A 14,608-nucleotide genomic window follows, 5' to 3' on the forward strand; every position below is an offset into this window, starting at 1 on the left:
CCTCTCCGCCCTATCACCCTCACCTTAACCTCCTTCCACCTATCGCATTCCCAACGCCCCTCCCCCCTACCTTTTATCTTAGCCTGCTTGACACACCTTCCTCATTCCTGAAGAAGGGCTTATGCCCGAAATGTCGATTCTCCTGCTCCTTGGATGCTGCCTGACCTGCTGCGCTTTTCCAGCAACACATTTTTCAGCTCTGATCGCCAGCATCTGCAGTCCTCACTTTCTCCGTATTGTAACACAAGCTATTCATATTCAATCTACTCCCAGAACTTTACTGCATTAATTCATTGTTAATTAAAGAATGGAAAGCTACCTTTCTGGCTAGTTGAAGAAATTCTGCATATGATTGGGGGATAGGGATAGATATACATAGCAGATGAAACTCCCAAAAGCTGGAGAGGTGACTGTGAAGTTTATTTTCCCAACTGAGAAATTGGCAAGTCAAAAATCCTTTGACAGAAAGATGTCTTACTCAGCCAGTGGTCAGAAATCTACTAATTTTAATTTTCTTCTTCATTTTAGGTGATTTTCTTGTCCCAAAGGAGAAATCTTTAAATAAAATTGGCCATGGTAAGGTCACAGCTGTATACTTTTGGGTAATGGAAAGAAGTGATTCCTTTTTTTCATTTTGAATGAAGACATGCAAGAACATCCTGTTGAAGGGAATAACAGCATTCAATGAAAGATTTCGTGAACTTATTAGATTGCAGAGATCCAGCAAAACACTCATAAACTAGATGGAAGTGCTCAGTGAAAAGCTTTCCTGTCTGCTCAGCCAGGCTGGTTTTTAACTAGCTCATTCAGCTCCCTATTTATCTTTAAGCGATTGTGAGGGAATGGTTGATTGTTTTGCCAATCTTTAAACCAGGCAAACTGAGACCAATTTATGTAATCACACTACAGCAAAATTGAAATAGGATGCATTCAGTTTTTATTTTGTTATTGTAGTAATATGTGTTCCTTATTTTGAACATATTTCTTTCAAACCAGTTAGAAATATCATATAGGAAATGTTAGAATATTTTCCCAAATAACACACTCCTTTACTGTTTTATAATTCTGGCAAGATTCTCTGTTTTCCATGATTTTTTGATAAAAATAGCTTCATATACTACCTTATGTCAGCTGGGTCTCTGTGCTCTAATGAAAAGAAATTGAATTGATGGCACAACAAAGCTTAGACTATGCTCTAAATGATCCCTAATTCCCATGTTTCACCTTAAACAAGATGGCTTCCACAGACACTCACTCGTAATGTGATTCTTATCCACAGCTCTTCATGCCTTGGAGCCTATTTTCAAAAATCTCACCCATTCACTCAAAGTGCAGGTGGGTCTTTCTTGAGTCTACCATTAATGTAGTATCTTGCAATTGCTAGCAAGCAGGACTTGTGTAACAGTGAAGCCTGATGTAGACTATTGTCAAGTCACTGAAATGTTTTCCGTTATTTTAAGTTAGGTGGAAACTAGGTAGAAATAAATAACAATGTTTGTTGAATCCAATTTTAGGAACACTTTACCAGTCTCAACCCAATGAATAGTTTTGATTCAGGTTTAGAAAGGTAGGAACTCAAGAAGGCCATTCAATCAGAGCCATTCAGTACCACCACCCAAATCCCATGATCCTTCAAGCCACAAGAGCTATATCTACTCCCTTATTGAAAATGCCTAATGTTTTGGCCTAAATCATTTTGTAATGAATTCCAAAGGCTCACCATTCTCTGGGTGAAGAAATTTCTCCTCAGCTCATTCCTAAAAGGTTTACCTTTTATCTTTAAACTATGACGCCTTTAACTAAGTCTCCCCCACCATCATGATCATTCTTTCTGCATATAACCTGCCAGTTCTGTTAGAATTTTTTGTTTTCTCTGAAATCCCCCCCTCATTCTTCTAAGCTCCATTGAGTACAATCTGATCTAACTCAATCTCTCTGAGATGATGCCTACCATCTCATAAATCAATTTGGTAAATTTTTGCTGCACTCCTTCTGTAGCAAGAACATCCTTCCTCAGATAAGGAGACCAAACCTGCACATGTTATTCCAGGTGTGGCCTCACCGATGCCTTGTATAGTCACAGAAAGACACCCTTGTTCCTGTACTTGAATCCTCTTGCTTTGAAGGCTGACATACAGTTTGCCTCCTTGACTGTGTTTTAAGTATGCAACCCTGTATTCTGCACTTATGCCCTGTGGTCCTAAACTCTCCCACAAGTGGAAACAAATTTTCCGCACCTACCTTTTTGAGTCCCCTATGAATCTTGAACATAGAATGCCTTTGTTCTTCTGCATGCCAATGGTTATGGGTGCAACCTACTCAACCCCATCTCATAAGACAGTCTCCCTACACCCAATATCAGCCTAGTGAATCTTCACTGGACTGCCTCTAATGCCAGTATATCTTTACTTAGATAATGAGCCTAAAACTGTCCTCAATATTCCAGCTGAGGTTTGTGTAGTTCCTTGCATAGCTTTAACAAAACTTCACTATTTTTATACTCTATTCCCTTTTGAAATAAAGACCAACATTCCACTCACCTTCCCTTATACCTTCTAAACTTGGATGCTAGGTTTTTGTGATTCATCCATTGCACTTAAATAGTTCAGCGGTTTTTGCCACCACTGCAAACCTGTGCTTCAACCTGTGAATTGGTAATTGCATCGAAGATTCCTGAACCCTTTGTCCTATTGCCAATTTAACTGCCATTTACTATTTGTCTGTCTGTGCACGAAGAAATTTAAGATTTTTCAAGCCTTTAATCAGTCCTCTGCTCCCAGTGATCAGTCTCAAGTCTTGAAAATCTTCTTTGTGCCTTTGTTGTATTCCTTTTAGCCACATTTGTTCTTCCATAGCGGAGAAAGGACAAACTAACAAAGACTCTCTGCTGTTCTCATCTATGAACTTTCATTTTTGACTCACAGACAGGGTGTGGGCACCAGTGACCTGATGTCAGCATTTATTGCCCAGAGGTCAGCTATGAGTTAGTCTGTGTCTGAAATCACAGGTGGACCAGACCAGATAGGGATGGCAGATTTCCTTCTGTAAAGGGGTCATGAACCAGATGGGTTTTCCAACAACAAACAATGGTTTCATCTTAATTCCAGATTTAAAAAATTTAATTCAAATTCTACCATTGGTCATGGCAGGGTATGAGCCTGGATCCCCAGAACATGACCTGGGTCTTTGGATAAACAAGGCAGTAATAATACCACTAGACCATGGCCTCCCCATTTTACTTGAGTTTAGATTTAACATATATTTGAGAACAGGTAGCTTGGCTGCTCTCATTGCTCGGAGAATTGTTTGGATCTGACAGAATTAAAGAAAGACTGAAACATTTGCATCCATTGAAATGAATCTGTGTTTCTGTGTGACAGGAGATAGCCCGGAAGTTGGATCTAAAGAAACCTGTCATTGTGCAAAGCATGTATATTTTCAAGGTATGTGAGGAGGTTATTTCTCTGCTCCCACCATTGGTCAAATGGTAGAGCTAGAAGCTGAAATATTAGTCTTTTTGATAGCCACTATAAATCAAGCAGAGCTAATATGTTTTATGAAAGGGAAATTGCGTTTACAAGTTTTATTAGAATTGTTTGAGGGCAAATCGAGCAGGGCACATGAAGGTGTCAAAAAACGGCATCCAAACATCGAAACGACGAACAAGAGAAGGCCACACAGCCCTTCGAGGCTGCTCCACAGTTCAATGAGATCATGGCTGATCTGACTTTAACCTCAATTCAAATGCCTGCATATCCCCGATAATCTTTCACTCCTTTGGTAATCAAGAATCTATCTACCTCTGCCTTAAAAATATTTAAAGATTCTGCATCCATTGCCTTTTGAGAAAGGGAATTCCAAACACTCTCAGTCCTCTGAGAGAAATAAATGTTTCCTCATCTCTGTTTTAGATGAGCGACCCCTTGTTTTTAAACGATGATCCCTAATTCTAGATTTTCCACAAGAGGAAGATCCTTTTAACATCCACATGGTCAATTCCTCTCAGGACCTTACATTTTTCAATTAAATCCCCTTTGACTCTTCTACACTCTAGATGATATAGCACTGGCCTGTCCAGTCTTTCTGCTCATTCCAGGTAAAGATTTTGATAAAGTGTCACATAAAAGGCTACTATACAAGATTAAGAGCTTAGAAGAATGAAGGGTGATCTTATTAAAACATACAAGATTTGGAGGGGGTTGACAAGGTAGACAGTGAGAGGATGTTTGCCCTTGTGGGAGGATCTGGAACTAGGGGTTTCACAATAAGGCCTGTCCCATTTAGGACATGGATGAGAAGGAATTTATTCTTTATGAGCAGTGGAGCTTAGATTATTGAATATATTCAAGGCTGAATTAAACAAATGTTTGTTCTACAAGAGTTATAGAGCAGGTTGCAGAGTAGAATTAAGGCCACAGATATATCAAATGTGATATTCTTGAATGGCAGAGAAACACTTGGTGCCAAATGGCTTACCTCTGCTTCAATTTCTTATGTGATCACCTCTGATCAGATCTTAATCTTCTTTGCATCAAGAAAACTGCCCAGCTTCTCTAATCTTTCCATGTAAATGAAATTTTTTATCCTTGGGACTCTTCTCATGAATATTTTCTGCACCCATTCCAATGCCTTCTCAAGTTTCCTAAATGGGTGTCTAAAATTGGACACAATAGTCCAGTTGACATCAAACCAGTTTTAAAGTATTTCAACCAGAACAATGATGGGGGCACTACAATTGATTTTCCCATCAATTTCCCTGGATGATAGAGTGGAAAACTAACTAACTATATATCTGATTGCAACTGGGGGTTTCCATATGAACATCAGAGGAGGACAAGGCCAGGGTCAACACATTTGCTACCCCACAATCAGACGTCCTGCTGACACTTGCTTTCTAGACTCATGTGAATAATGGTCAGTTCTGTGACACAGTGGAGGACACCTGATGTTGGTACCTTTCTCAGGAGAAGTGCCACAGTTTCAGGAGAAATGAGAAGAAATTTGCTGAAGAAAAATCATCTTGTAATGTAGTGGTGGGAGTAAGAGTTCCTCTGCTCCCCAGTGGAGTGACCGAATCATCATGCTGTCACACGATCAGATCTTAATCTTCTTTGCATCAAGAAAACTGCCCAGCTTCTCTAATCTTTCCATGTAAATGAAATTTTTTATCCTTGGGACTCTTCTCATGAATTATGCTTTATGCAAAATATCTGTACACACTTCTGAAGCACACAGGATGACAATAATGGGGACGATAATAAATGTTCATGTATCTCCTTTAGGAAGTTCCTCAAGCGGTTTCCTCAAATATTATTCATTTTTGCTGGCAAGCTCAGCATTTGTCTAATTACCATCGAGAAGGTGGAACTGAGCAGCCTTCTTGAACCATTATAATTTATGTCCTGTGCTTTTTTTTTTTACAGTGACTTGATTAAATGAGTGACTTGCAGTGTCTGGTTAAGAGTCAACTGCATTGTTATGGATCTGGAGTCATGTGTAGGCCAAGTCATCTAAGAATAGTGTATTTCTGTCCTAAAGATTTTTAGTGAGCCAAGTGGAATCTTAACAATAGCACAATTATTCATGTTCATTATTAATGATATTGGAATTTTATTCCAGATTTATTAATCAATTGAATTTTACATTTTCCAACTTTCTGTGCTGGAATTTGAACTTGTGACAGAGCTTTTTTCCAGGCTTATGGAATACATGCCTATTAACATTACCACTATGTCCCTCTAATTATTGAAATGCAAATGGACCTCCTAATGAAACAAAAACATGGAACTCTTCAATAAATAGTGGGGGGGAATATAGGTTTGATCTGAGAGAATGAACAAGGAGGATTGAATAGTCTTCTATCTATGTTACATTTATTATTGGGTGTTTCTATAGAGCAATTGCTATTAGGTACTTGCCTCTATTTTTAATAATTTATTAACTCCAGTGTCTTAATTTTGCAGTAGTAGCTCAATTGCAGAATAATGAATGGTTTGGAGACTTTGGGCTGAATCTTCTATTTTGGCAAAGTGTCATTTTGGCATGTTCCATGGAGGCTTTCTCTCTGCCCATCATAGAATCCCTATAGTGTGGAAACAGGCCCTTCGGTCCAACAAGGCTACACCGACCCTCCGAAGAGTAACCCACCCGGATTCATTCCACTACCTTACTGTCCTATATTTACCCCTGACCAATGCACCTAACCTACACATCTGTGTTTGCTTGCACAAATGTCCCAAATTCACCTCATTGACTACCTACCATGTTCCCATGGCACCCCACTCATTCAATGCTAGCCCGACTTTAACTCTCAGTGTAGCCAGAAGTCCTTGCCACTGGCAGGATATCCCAAATAGACTATCATTCCTGGCACTGATTTTATCTTCTAAGCCTGGCAGTGAGTCTAATTGAGCACTGGCAGACTAAAGCTACCCTTCACTGTCAGCATAGTAGCACAGAAGCTACAAACTGTTCCTTCTGACAGTACATAAGTGGCACGTCTGACTACCCAACTGCACATTCCTGCAGCTATGGTTGTAAGCCACACAGCTCCCTGATCTTAGCCATGACCCATCTTTCAGCTCTCTCTAAGTCTAATTCTATCCCCCACTGTAGCCCGGCATCTTATCATTGAGGTGCCATCTCATACAGGGAAGCCTTCAAATATTCAAAACAATAACTTTTGTACATCAATATTAAAAGTGGACAGAAGTCAAATAAACAGAAGCTCCATTTCTCTCCTGGAATACAAGTGAATTGGTAAGATGTTGAGCAATAACTATTTTACAGCCAATGAGTGATCATTGTACCCAGCTCTCATTTACCAGAACTAGGTATGAATGAAGTCTGGTTTGCAGTAGTTGACATAGCTGTGCTCTGTCTTGGAGAAGGTGATGTTCTGCTTGCTGAATATCCTTGTCCACTTCCTTGGAAGAGTGGTCTCCTCCTGGTTCATCAGTGTCCATCACATTCCCTTGCTGCTTGCTCCAATTGTGCAGAGTTACTGGTCCCCTCAGACCAGCCCATCTTCAGCAGTCCCATTGCCTAATTCAATATGACCTGGTCAAAGGATAGTACATTGTATCTACACTTCACCTTAGTCACGTTCTGTGTAACAAACCCATCAGCGTTGGCTACAGTGGCTTATAGTCTTGTAAAGCATCTGGACCCTCCAATGTAGCATGAATATAGAGTTCTCAAGGATGTAGAAACTGTATCAACTATCTGAGTACCGGAGCAAATCTCCAAGAGGTGAAACCGGTGATCAGGGATCACTTCCACATTGATGCAATGGAACCCTTTCTATTGATGGATTATGATATGATCCTCTCAGTGTGATGTGTGCATTTGATGGTGCACTGTTCCTCTTCCCTCATGCATGACAGCAACAGCAATGATCACACCTGTGTGTGAAGCATAACAGATGGAGCAGGGACTTAGCAATGGGTGCAGTTAAAAATCACATCCCTTACGTATTACGGTTTAACATATCCATCAATAGTGAGACATGGTGCATTCAGACAAGGAGGGCCATGTATTGACTCTTCTTGGCACTTTGACATAGACCTTATTTCAACGAGTGCTCCATGGGTTATGTGACAATGGATGGCATACTGTTATGCTGAATGCAGACTAACCCCTCTCCTGCCAGCCCAATGTCACCTACATAAAGCATCATTGCATATAAAGGAGTATTCTACTTAAAGTTCAGGTGCTCCTTTGCACGCTAGGTAGTCTTGCAATAGTTGTGTGCACTGTGGCCAGCAAGTGCCTCCTTTGATTGTGCTGCCTATGGTTACTTGTGCTTTGTAGAGATGCCTACCAGCAATCTGCAATGACAGGTGACATGGTTGGCATCACTTGTGACCAGCAAATGCATCTAACATGCATAATGATATAATTGTAAATGATGTGAATAGTTACATTGTAGCAAGTGTCCTGAAAGATCTCCAATTGCACAGAAGTGGAGCATGCATTTTTGGCTGACACTAGCTCTGCCCATTTCGGGTGTGGTCCCAGTTATTTTCCATTCACTGGTCACTTTTAGGAATCATCAGCCCTTGGAAGGAGACACAGATCATGCTGGACACCGTGAGTAGTGGGCTTGGCTTGGACGTCACCCCTTCCCTTCCCCCAAACCCCTATTTCTATTTCTACTGGCACTTCCTGGATAGTACAGCTTGACCAAAGCCCCACATCGAATCAAGACTCCACCTCTATTCCTTACTTCACAAACATCCTCACTACAATTTGGGGATGCCCACCATGAGGCTCCATAGTCTCCTCCTTGAGGCCGTAGTACACACCTAGCACACACCTCTCTCCCCTCCATAGCCACAATGTCCTCCCATGGACTATTACTCACCCTCTTTATGTATCATTTTTCCAACCTTCACTGTCTTTGTCTCCTCAGCCACCTACAATCCCCTGCATCTTTTCTGCTGCCTGTAATCCCCAGTGTTGATTCACTCCATCTCCCAACAGTCCCCTTGACTCTCACTCCACTATTCCATGCTCATTCCACTGATACCCAGTACTGACTGTGGCCCACTTTCCGGACTCCAGTGACATGGACCCTGACCCTGAATACCTCAAATAGATAACTGACTGTGCACAAGCTACTAACTGTGAGTGGATGCTGCCCATTACTGAAGGTACTGGGACCTCTGTCAGCAGCCCCCTTGACTCAACTGAAGACTGCACCCCTTCTATTCTGAGACATAGCCAATTGACTGAAGCATATGTAGTGTATGTGCTTTGAAGGCACTTGGAACTAGGTCGGAGATTCACATAACACTTTGCCCTCCAGTAACATGTTCACACTGGTGACAGCTCACAACTCGTCTGGCTTTGTGTCTGCTGTAACCAGATAAGCAAGACAGAATACTGTTATGCTTATCCATTCTGCAAACTGGGTGCCTGTCCCTGCACATAAACTGTCCTTCCAATAGCATTGCAATGAGAGGTGCAGGTGTACTCCACAGTGCAGGATTAAAGTGCAGGAGTGTACTGTGAGTGGATTGGAATGTCCCATGATAGTGCAAAGAGGCTGGCATGTGTCACATTTCAATATGTGTGGATGTGGAGTGTGTATGGCCAATGCCATGGACCATGTCCTGTGGCATTCATACCAGCTGACCAAGATGGAGGTCCAAAAGAGCAAGTGGTGAGCTGGAGTCACCAGACACCCGCTCCAACTTTCATGTCAGGAATTCTCAGTATCTAGCTTCTATCCAGTGTATGGTACAATAGGAATTTGCACATTAATGGGATGAGATTAGATGGTAATGAGGGTAATAATAATCAATAATCCCCACTAATAAGCCTCTCATCACTCACAGCAAGGATTTGGTCTTGATATCCAGAACTCAGTTGGAAAGCTGTTACTCCAGGCATCGAGAAAGGTCTCAACCAAGTTCTCCCATGATTCTCCTGAATTCCTCACCTGATCCCAGGTTGTTCAGGACCTGGGGAGATTCTGCACTAAAAGTTTCTAGGAAACCCACTCCGACATTTAATTCTGACGTCACATATGATCAATTTTTGTAATGTTCTGAGACACTATCTCGTGGGTTTATGCAGATGTCTCGACCTACTTGATGATGTAGTCCATGAGATGACCATGTGTCTGTCACAGAGACGCTATAGGTTATGTCAGGTGGCTGAAGTTAATCAGTTGAATCCTGTGTTAATTGTCATGAGCACTCTACTGTAATGTAAACTCTTGTACCATTAGAGCACTCTACTGTAATGTAAGCTTGTACAAAATGCTAACAACATGTTTCTCTGTTTTTTCCCTTCTTCAGCAACCACAAATTGGTGGTGAAGGTATGGCCAAACCACCTTTCCTGTAACACCACAAACTTACCACTCAGTTGTCCCTGTGTTTGCTCTGTCAATATCATTGGATAACAATGAAGAGAATAATATTCCCAACGTAATAAGCATGACTGATATTTTACAATTATATCTTGTCTTTCTTCAACAATCATCTCATAACTAGATTGATTACTTTTCTTCCTCTGTCACTTTTGTTTTAAACAGTGGGAGGGATGTGAGGTACCATTGCTGATGTAGTGAGACACTCTTGCGAGAATTCAGAGAGGAAATGGTAGGGTGCCCTTTCCTGATCGACTGAGTGAACCTCAACAGTGTTTGAATTCAGAAGTAGGAACATCCCACTACAGTTATAGAGGGACTTGGTAAGAACACATCTGGAGTGTCGTGTGCAGTTTTGGTTTCCCTAGGTAGGGAAATACTTGTCATAGAGGGAATGCAACAGAGATTCACTAAGCTAATACTGAGAATAGCAGGACTATCATATGAGGACAGATTGGTTCAACTGCACTGGTACTCATTAGAGTTCAGAAGAGTGAGAAGGGATCTGATTGAAATATATACAAATTTAAGAGGGCTAGACAAACTAGATGCGTGGAGAATGTTTGCCCTGGTTGGAGGTGTCTAGGACCAAGGGGATATGGAAAAACTATATAGAACTATTTAGGGCTGAGAAGAGGAAACATTTCTGCAATCAGAAGGTGGTCAACCGGTGGAATTGACCACCACAGAAGGCTATGGAACTCACGTCACTGAGTATATTTAAGAAAGAGATTGATAAATATTTAAATCTTAAAAGTATCAAGGGGTATGGAGAGAAAGTGGGAGTATGGAGTTTGGATAGAAGCTCAAGTGTGATCATATTAAATGATGGATTAGCCTGGAAGATTAATTGTCCTACTCCTGCTTTTGGTTTCTAAGAGTATGGATTTTCTGTAAACTGATGATCTGATTTTGATGACAACCAATTCATCCCTGATTACTCTCTGATCAATCTTGTTCACACTGTCCCCAGTAAACCCGCATCAGGATGCCTCCTTCCTATATACAGAACCTCTTGGACGTATTGTCGGGTTTTGGATTGCATTGGAGGATGCAACTGAGGAGAATAGCTGTCTTTGGTTCATTCCTGGCTCACACACAGGTATTAATCTCAGCGACTTGATGTCTCTCACGTACTTTAGCAATACCTGGATTCTATTTTAGGGGAACTGCCTATTTAAACCACCTTTGGACCTTGACATCATCTGTTAGTTATGAAATGCAATCTCATCTGTGGTGTTGGTGAAGTTTTGTTTTGAATTTGTTCATGGGATTTGGGCATTACTGGCAGGGCCAGCATTTATTACCAATTCCTAGTTGCCTTTGGAGAAGGTGATAGTGATCTACCTTCTTGAACTACTGCAGTCCATGTGGTGTGGTAAGAATTGTGATAATAGTTCCAAGGTTTTGACTCAGTAACAAGTAGAGGGTCAGGGATTTAGTTCCAATTTGGGATGGTGTGTGACTTGTAGGGGAATTTATAGGTGGTTGTCCCATGCATCTGTTACTCTTTTTCTTCCTGGTGGAGGAGTTTATGGGATTGGAAGATGCTGTTGAAGGAACCTTGTGTTGCTGCAGTGCATTTGCTAGATGAAACACACTGTTGCCACTGTGCATTAATGGTGGAGGGAGTGAATATTTAAGGTGATGTATAGGGTCCCGATCAAGCATCCTGCTTTGTCCTGGACAGAAGCCATTCTATGGGCAGAGTGGTGAGATCAGGAAGATAGAGTCCTCAAGCAATTCTTTGTGTTTTTCTCCCCACAAGCTTTCCTAAGCTGGGATATAGGAAGTAGAAAAAAAAGGTGTAACAGGAAAATTCACACACAAGAGAAATTGCTGTTTGAAATATCAACTCATGCTTCATACCCAATATACAATACTTTGTTTCTTTCTGACTTGACAGCTGGTATTACTCGGAGGATGTTACGTGCCCCTAAAGGAGAATATCCTTTGCTCAAATTTATTGGAGAGCAACCTGATTATCCAGACAATGAATTTATCCCAGTTCCTGTTAAAAAAGGTAGATGTGAATTTGAGATGGTAATGAAGATTGATTGTAATGCTTTGTATCTCTATTGTTGGCTGCAGCATGGAGTTAACTCTAGTGATGTAATATCAGGGAACATTACAAGTAGTGTATTTGAATGCCTCTGATGCCAAAAATACTATTTATCATCTGTATAACTATGAGAGTAAATTACTATAATAGACTTGGCTTCTCTAACTCTTGATATTAATTAGTCTATGAGCGATGTAACTCTTCTGATTTTCACAGGAAAGCAAAAGAAAATATAGCAGATAATCTTCAAAACACTGGTTAAAAATTCTGTGCAATGACATGGATTTGACTTTATCTAAGTTGTAAAGCAATGTTCAATCCTATGGCAAGAAATGGTCTGGCATCCCTGATTTCTTGCACTATGGGGGTGCATACATAGGGATGGGAGGAAGGATATGAGAGGGGAAGCAACAAGACTTGACCAATTGGAAGGAAGCAAAAATGAATTGATACTTGACTCCAGGACCCCACTTGAGATTTTGGTGGAATGCAGTTTCTGCGTAGACCTCGAAGCAGGCCTGGTGAGCATTTATCAGCTAGTGTTTGCAAGTAAAGCAGGTGAAAGATCAATAACACCATGAGGTATTGACTCCATCACTGGCTGAACCTTCCAATCGGACTGATAGGAGTGTTGAATTATTCCACCTTATTTGACATTCAGTAGTTTACACACTAAAATTACCTGGTGTTTTCACAGTGTGAGCATCACTGATGCTTTGAATTTCTCAATTACAGCTGAGGGAAGGTTTTCAAATAGCATCTGTGGCTTTAAGTTGCAGGGTGTCTTGACCTGATGTTGGGAAGGGAGAATACACCCTGTAATATAGATGCCTGGATTTCTAGCCTGTGCAGGCAGAAAACCCTTCTGGGTCTATTTTTTATTTAATAGTAACCATGCTAGAGGGACTATTTTTTATTTAATAGTAACCATGCTGCAATTTAAATATGTAAAGGCATGTATGAAAAATGCTCTTAACCTGAATGTTAATTTGATTAAGACACTGTCTAAATTGCCTGATGCTGGATGTTTTGCTATATGCAGGTGGTCTTATCCTTATTCATGGAGAGGCTGTGCACAAAAGTGCTCGAAACATGTCAAATAAATCACGGCATGTCTATGCCTTCCACCTGATGGAATCCCAGGATAGTCACTGGAGTAAGGAGAACTGGTGAGTGCAGTTGTATTTACAAGATTCCAATGTTGGTTTGATTACATTAGCTTGGATATTTTCCTACTTTTAATTAAACCACCTGCTGAATATTTCTTCTTTTGTCAAGCAATGGAGGTCTAAGTCTGAATGGGGAATCCCACCACAGTTAGTCTGCTGGAAGGTTTATTGGTCAGATTTTGTATTTGATCAACAGGAAGAGAATATGCTGCTCTGAAAAATGTGCCATCTCCTGCCTGGGCTGAGTTAGAAAACTCAATTAAAGGGAACTGCTGCCTTCTGCCTCCTGGACAGATATTGATAATCCTAGCTAGTGGTGAGGAATCTGGACAATTTACTTCTTTTGTTCATTCCAGCTCTCCCATTCATTTCATTTCAATCCACCATTCATTCAATCTGTGCCACCATGGGAAGGAAACTACAGCAGCCGCTTTTGCACATCAGTACTTGAAACAAAAGTTCAGAAGGTTATTCTTTCAAAAAATATGTTTCAAGGTATAGATGTTATAAAAACCTTAACAAACCTTGCAAAAACCTTTACAAAACACTGGTTTAGCCTTAACTAAAATATTGTGTTCAATTCTGGAATGAACATTTGTGCAGATTGGCAGAAGACAGGCAAAAGTTGAGCTTTTTTGAAGTTGCTGCCACCTGGAATGCACTGCTTGAAATGGGAGTAAAAGCAGATTAACTTTGAAAAGAGAATTGAAGAAATACTTGGAGGGGAAAGGAATTACAGGGCAGCAGTGGGGAATGAAAAGAGCAATAAGACAATTATCAATGAAGTCATATAGGCATAATGAGCCTGCATGGGCTGTAACATTATATAACTCCGTCAAATGAGACAGTGTAAGACTGAATAAACATGCTCATTGTTGTTTAGATAAATGTGCTAATTATGCTTTTTCTTTTCTCAATTCCAGGTTGCAGCCAACTCCAGAACTACCATTCCCACTTTTATACACTTAAATTTCATCATTTTAAACAGAGCTAATGCAATACAGAAAGACATTATGTACGCAGATGTAGTGTATTATGCTGCTAGCTGGAATGTATAATATTTTAGATTGTGTTGAGAGTATATTTACAAATTAAATCGCAATATGATGAACTATCTTTCTGTGGCATTGATCATGGATTTAAGCAAATTGTATCCTTCTGCAATTATCTTTCTTACTCTTACTGTGATTTGTCTTGACCACACATTTTACCTATTCTGGAATAAAGCTACAATTCATCTATCCTATGCTTTGCTTTATTCTCTTTTAAGAAACTAAATTTAAAAAAAAAAATGTTCAGCTGGAAATTTGTAACATGCAACCTCTAATAAAAGGTCTTATTGAGGCAAAGAGGAGTCCTAACAAACTCAAAATGTTAACTGTTTCATTCTCCACAACTGCTGCCAGACCAGCTGAGTGTCTCCACAGTTTCTGTTTTTATTTCAGATTTTCAACATCCACAGTATTTTACTTTCAATATCTCATTGAGGCTGATTCTG

The 14,608-nt window shown here is 40.4% G+C and overlaps 1 protein-coding gene across 3 annotated transcripts in view; it reads left to right on the forward strand.

The window, feature by feature from the left end:
- phyhd1 (phytanoyl-CoA dioxygenase domain containing 1) overlaps positions 1-14,351 on the forward strand; it is a 33,841-nt gene extending 19,490 nt beyond the window's left edge. For 2 of the 3 annotated variants that reach the window (XM_043720367.2, XM_043720366.2), the window contains 8 exons: positions 529-576; positions 1,280-1,335; positions 3,381-3,443; positions 9,807-9,828; positions 10,853-10,981; positions 11,786-11,902; positions 12,984-13,110; positions 14,034-14,351. In XM_043720367.2, the coding sequence (XP_043576302.1) occupies positions 529-576; positions 1,280-1,335; positions 3,381-3,443; positions 9,807-9,828; positions 10,853-10,981; positions 11,786-11,902; positions 12,984-13,110; positions 14,034-14,079 (608 nt within the window). In that variant the 3' untranslated portion in view covers positions 14,080-14,351. The remainder of the gene's footprint in view (positions 1-528; positions 577-1,279; positions 1,336-3,380; positions 3,444-9,806; positions 9,829-10,852; positions 10,982-11,785; positions 11,903-12,983; positions 13,111-14,033) is intronic. The other variant, XM_043720368.2, reaches the window with a different exon arrangement.
- Positions 14,352-14,608: the final 257 nt, after the last annotated feature.

Source organism: Chiloscyllium plagiosum, unplaced genomic scaffold, assembly GCF_037043375.1.
Source record: "Chiloscyllium plagiosum isolate Xiang-an unplaced genomic scaffold, Cpla_swu_hap1 HiC_scaffold_21, whole genome shotgun sequence".
In the NCBI taxonomy this organism is placed as follows: Eukaryota; Metazoa; Chordata; class Chondrichthyes; order Orectolobiformes; family Hemiscylliidae; genus Chiloscyllium; species Chiloscyllium plagiosum.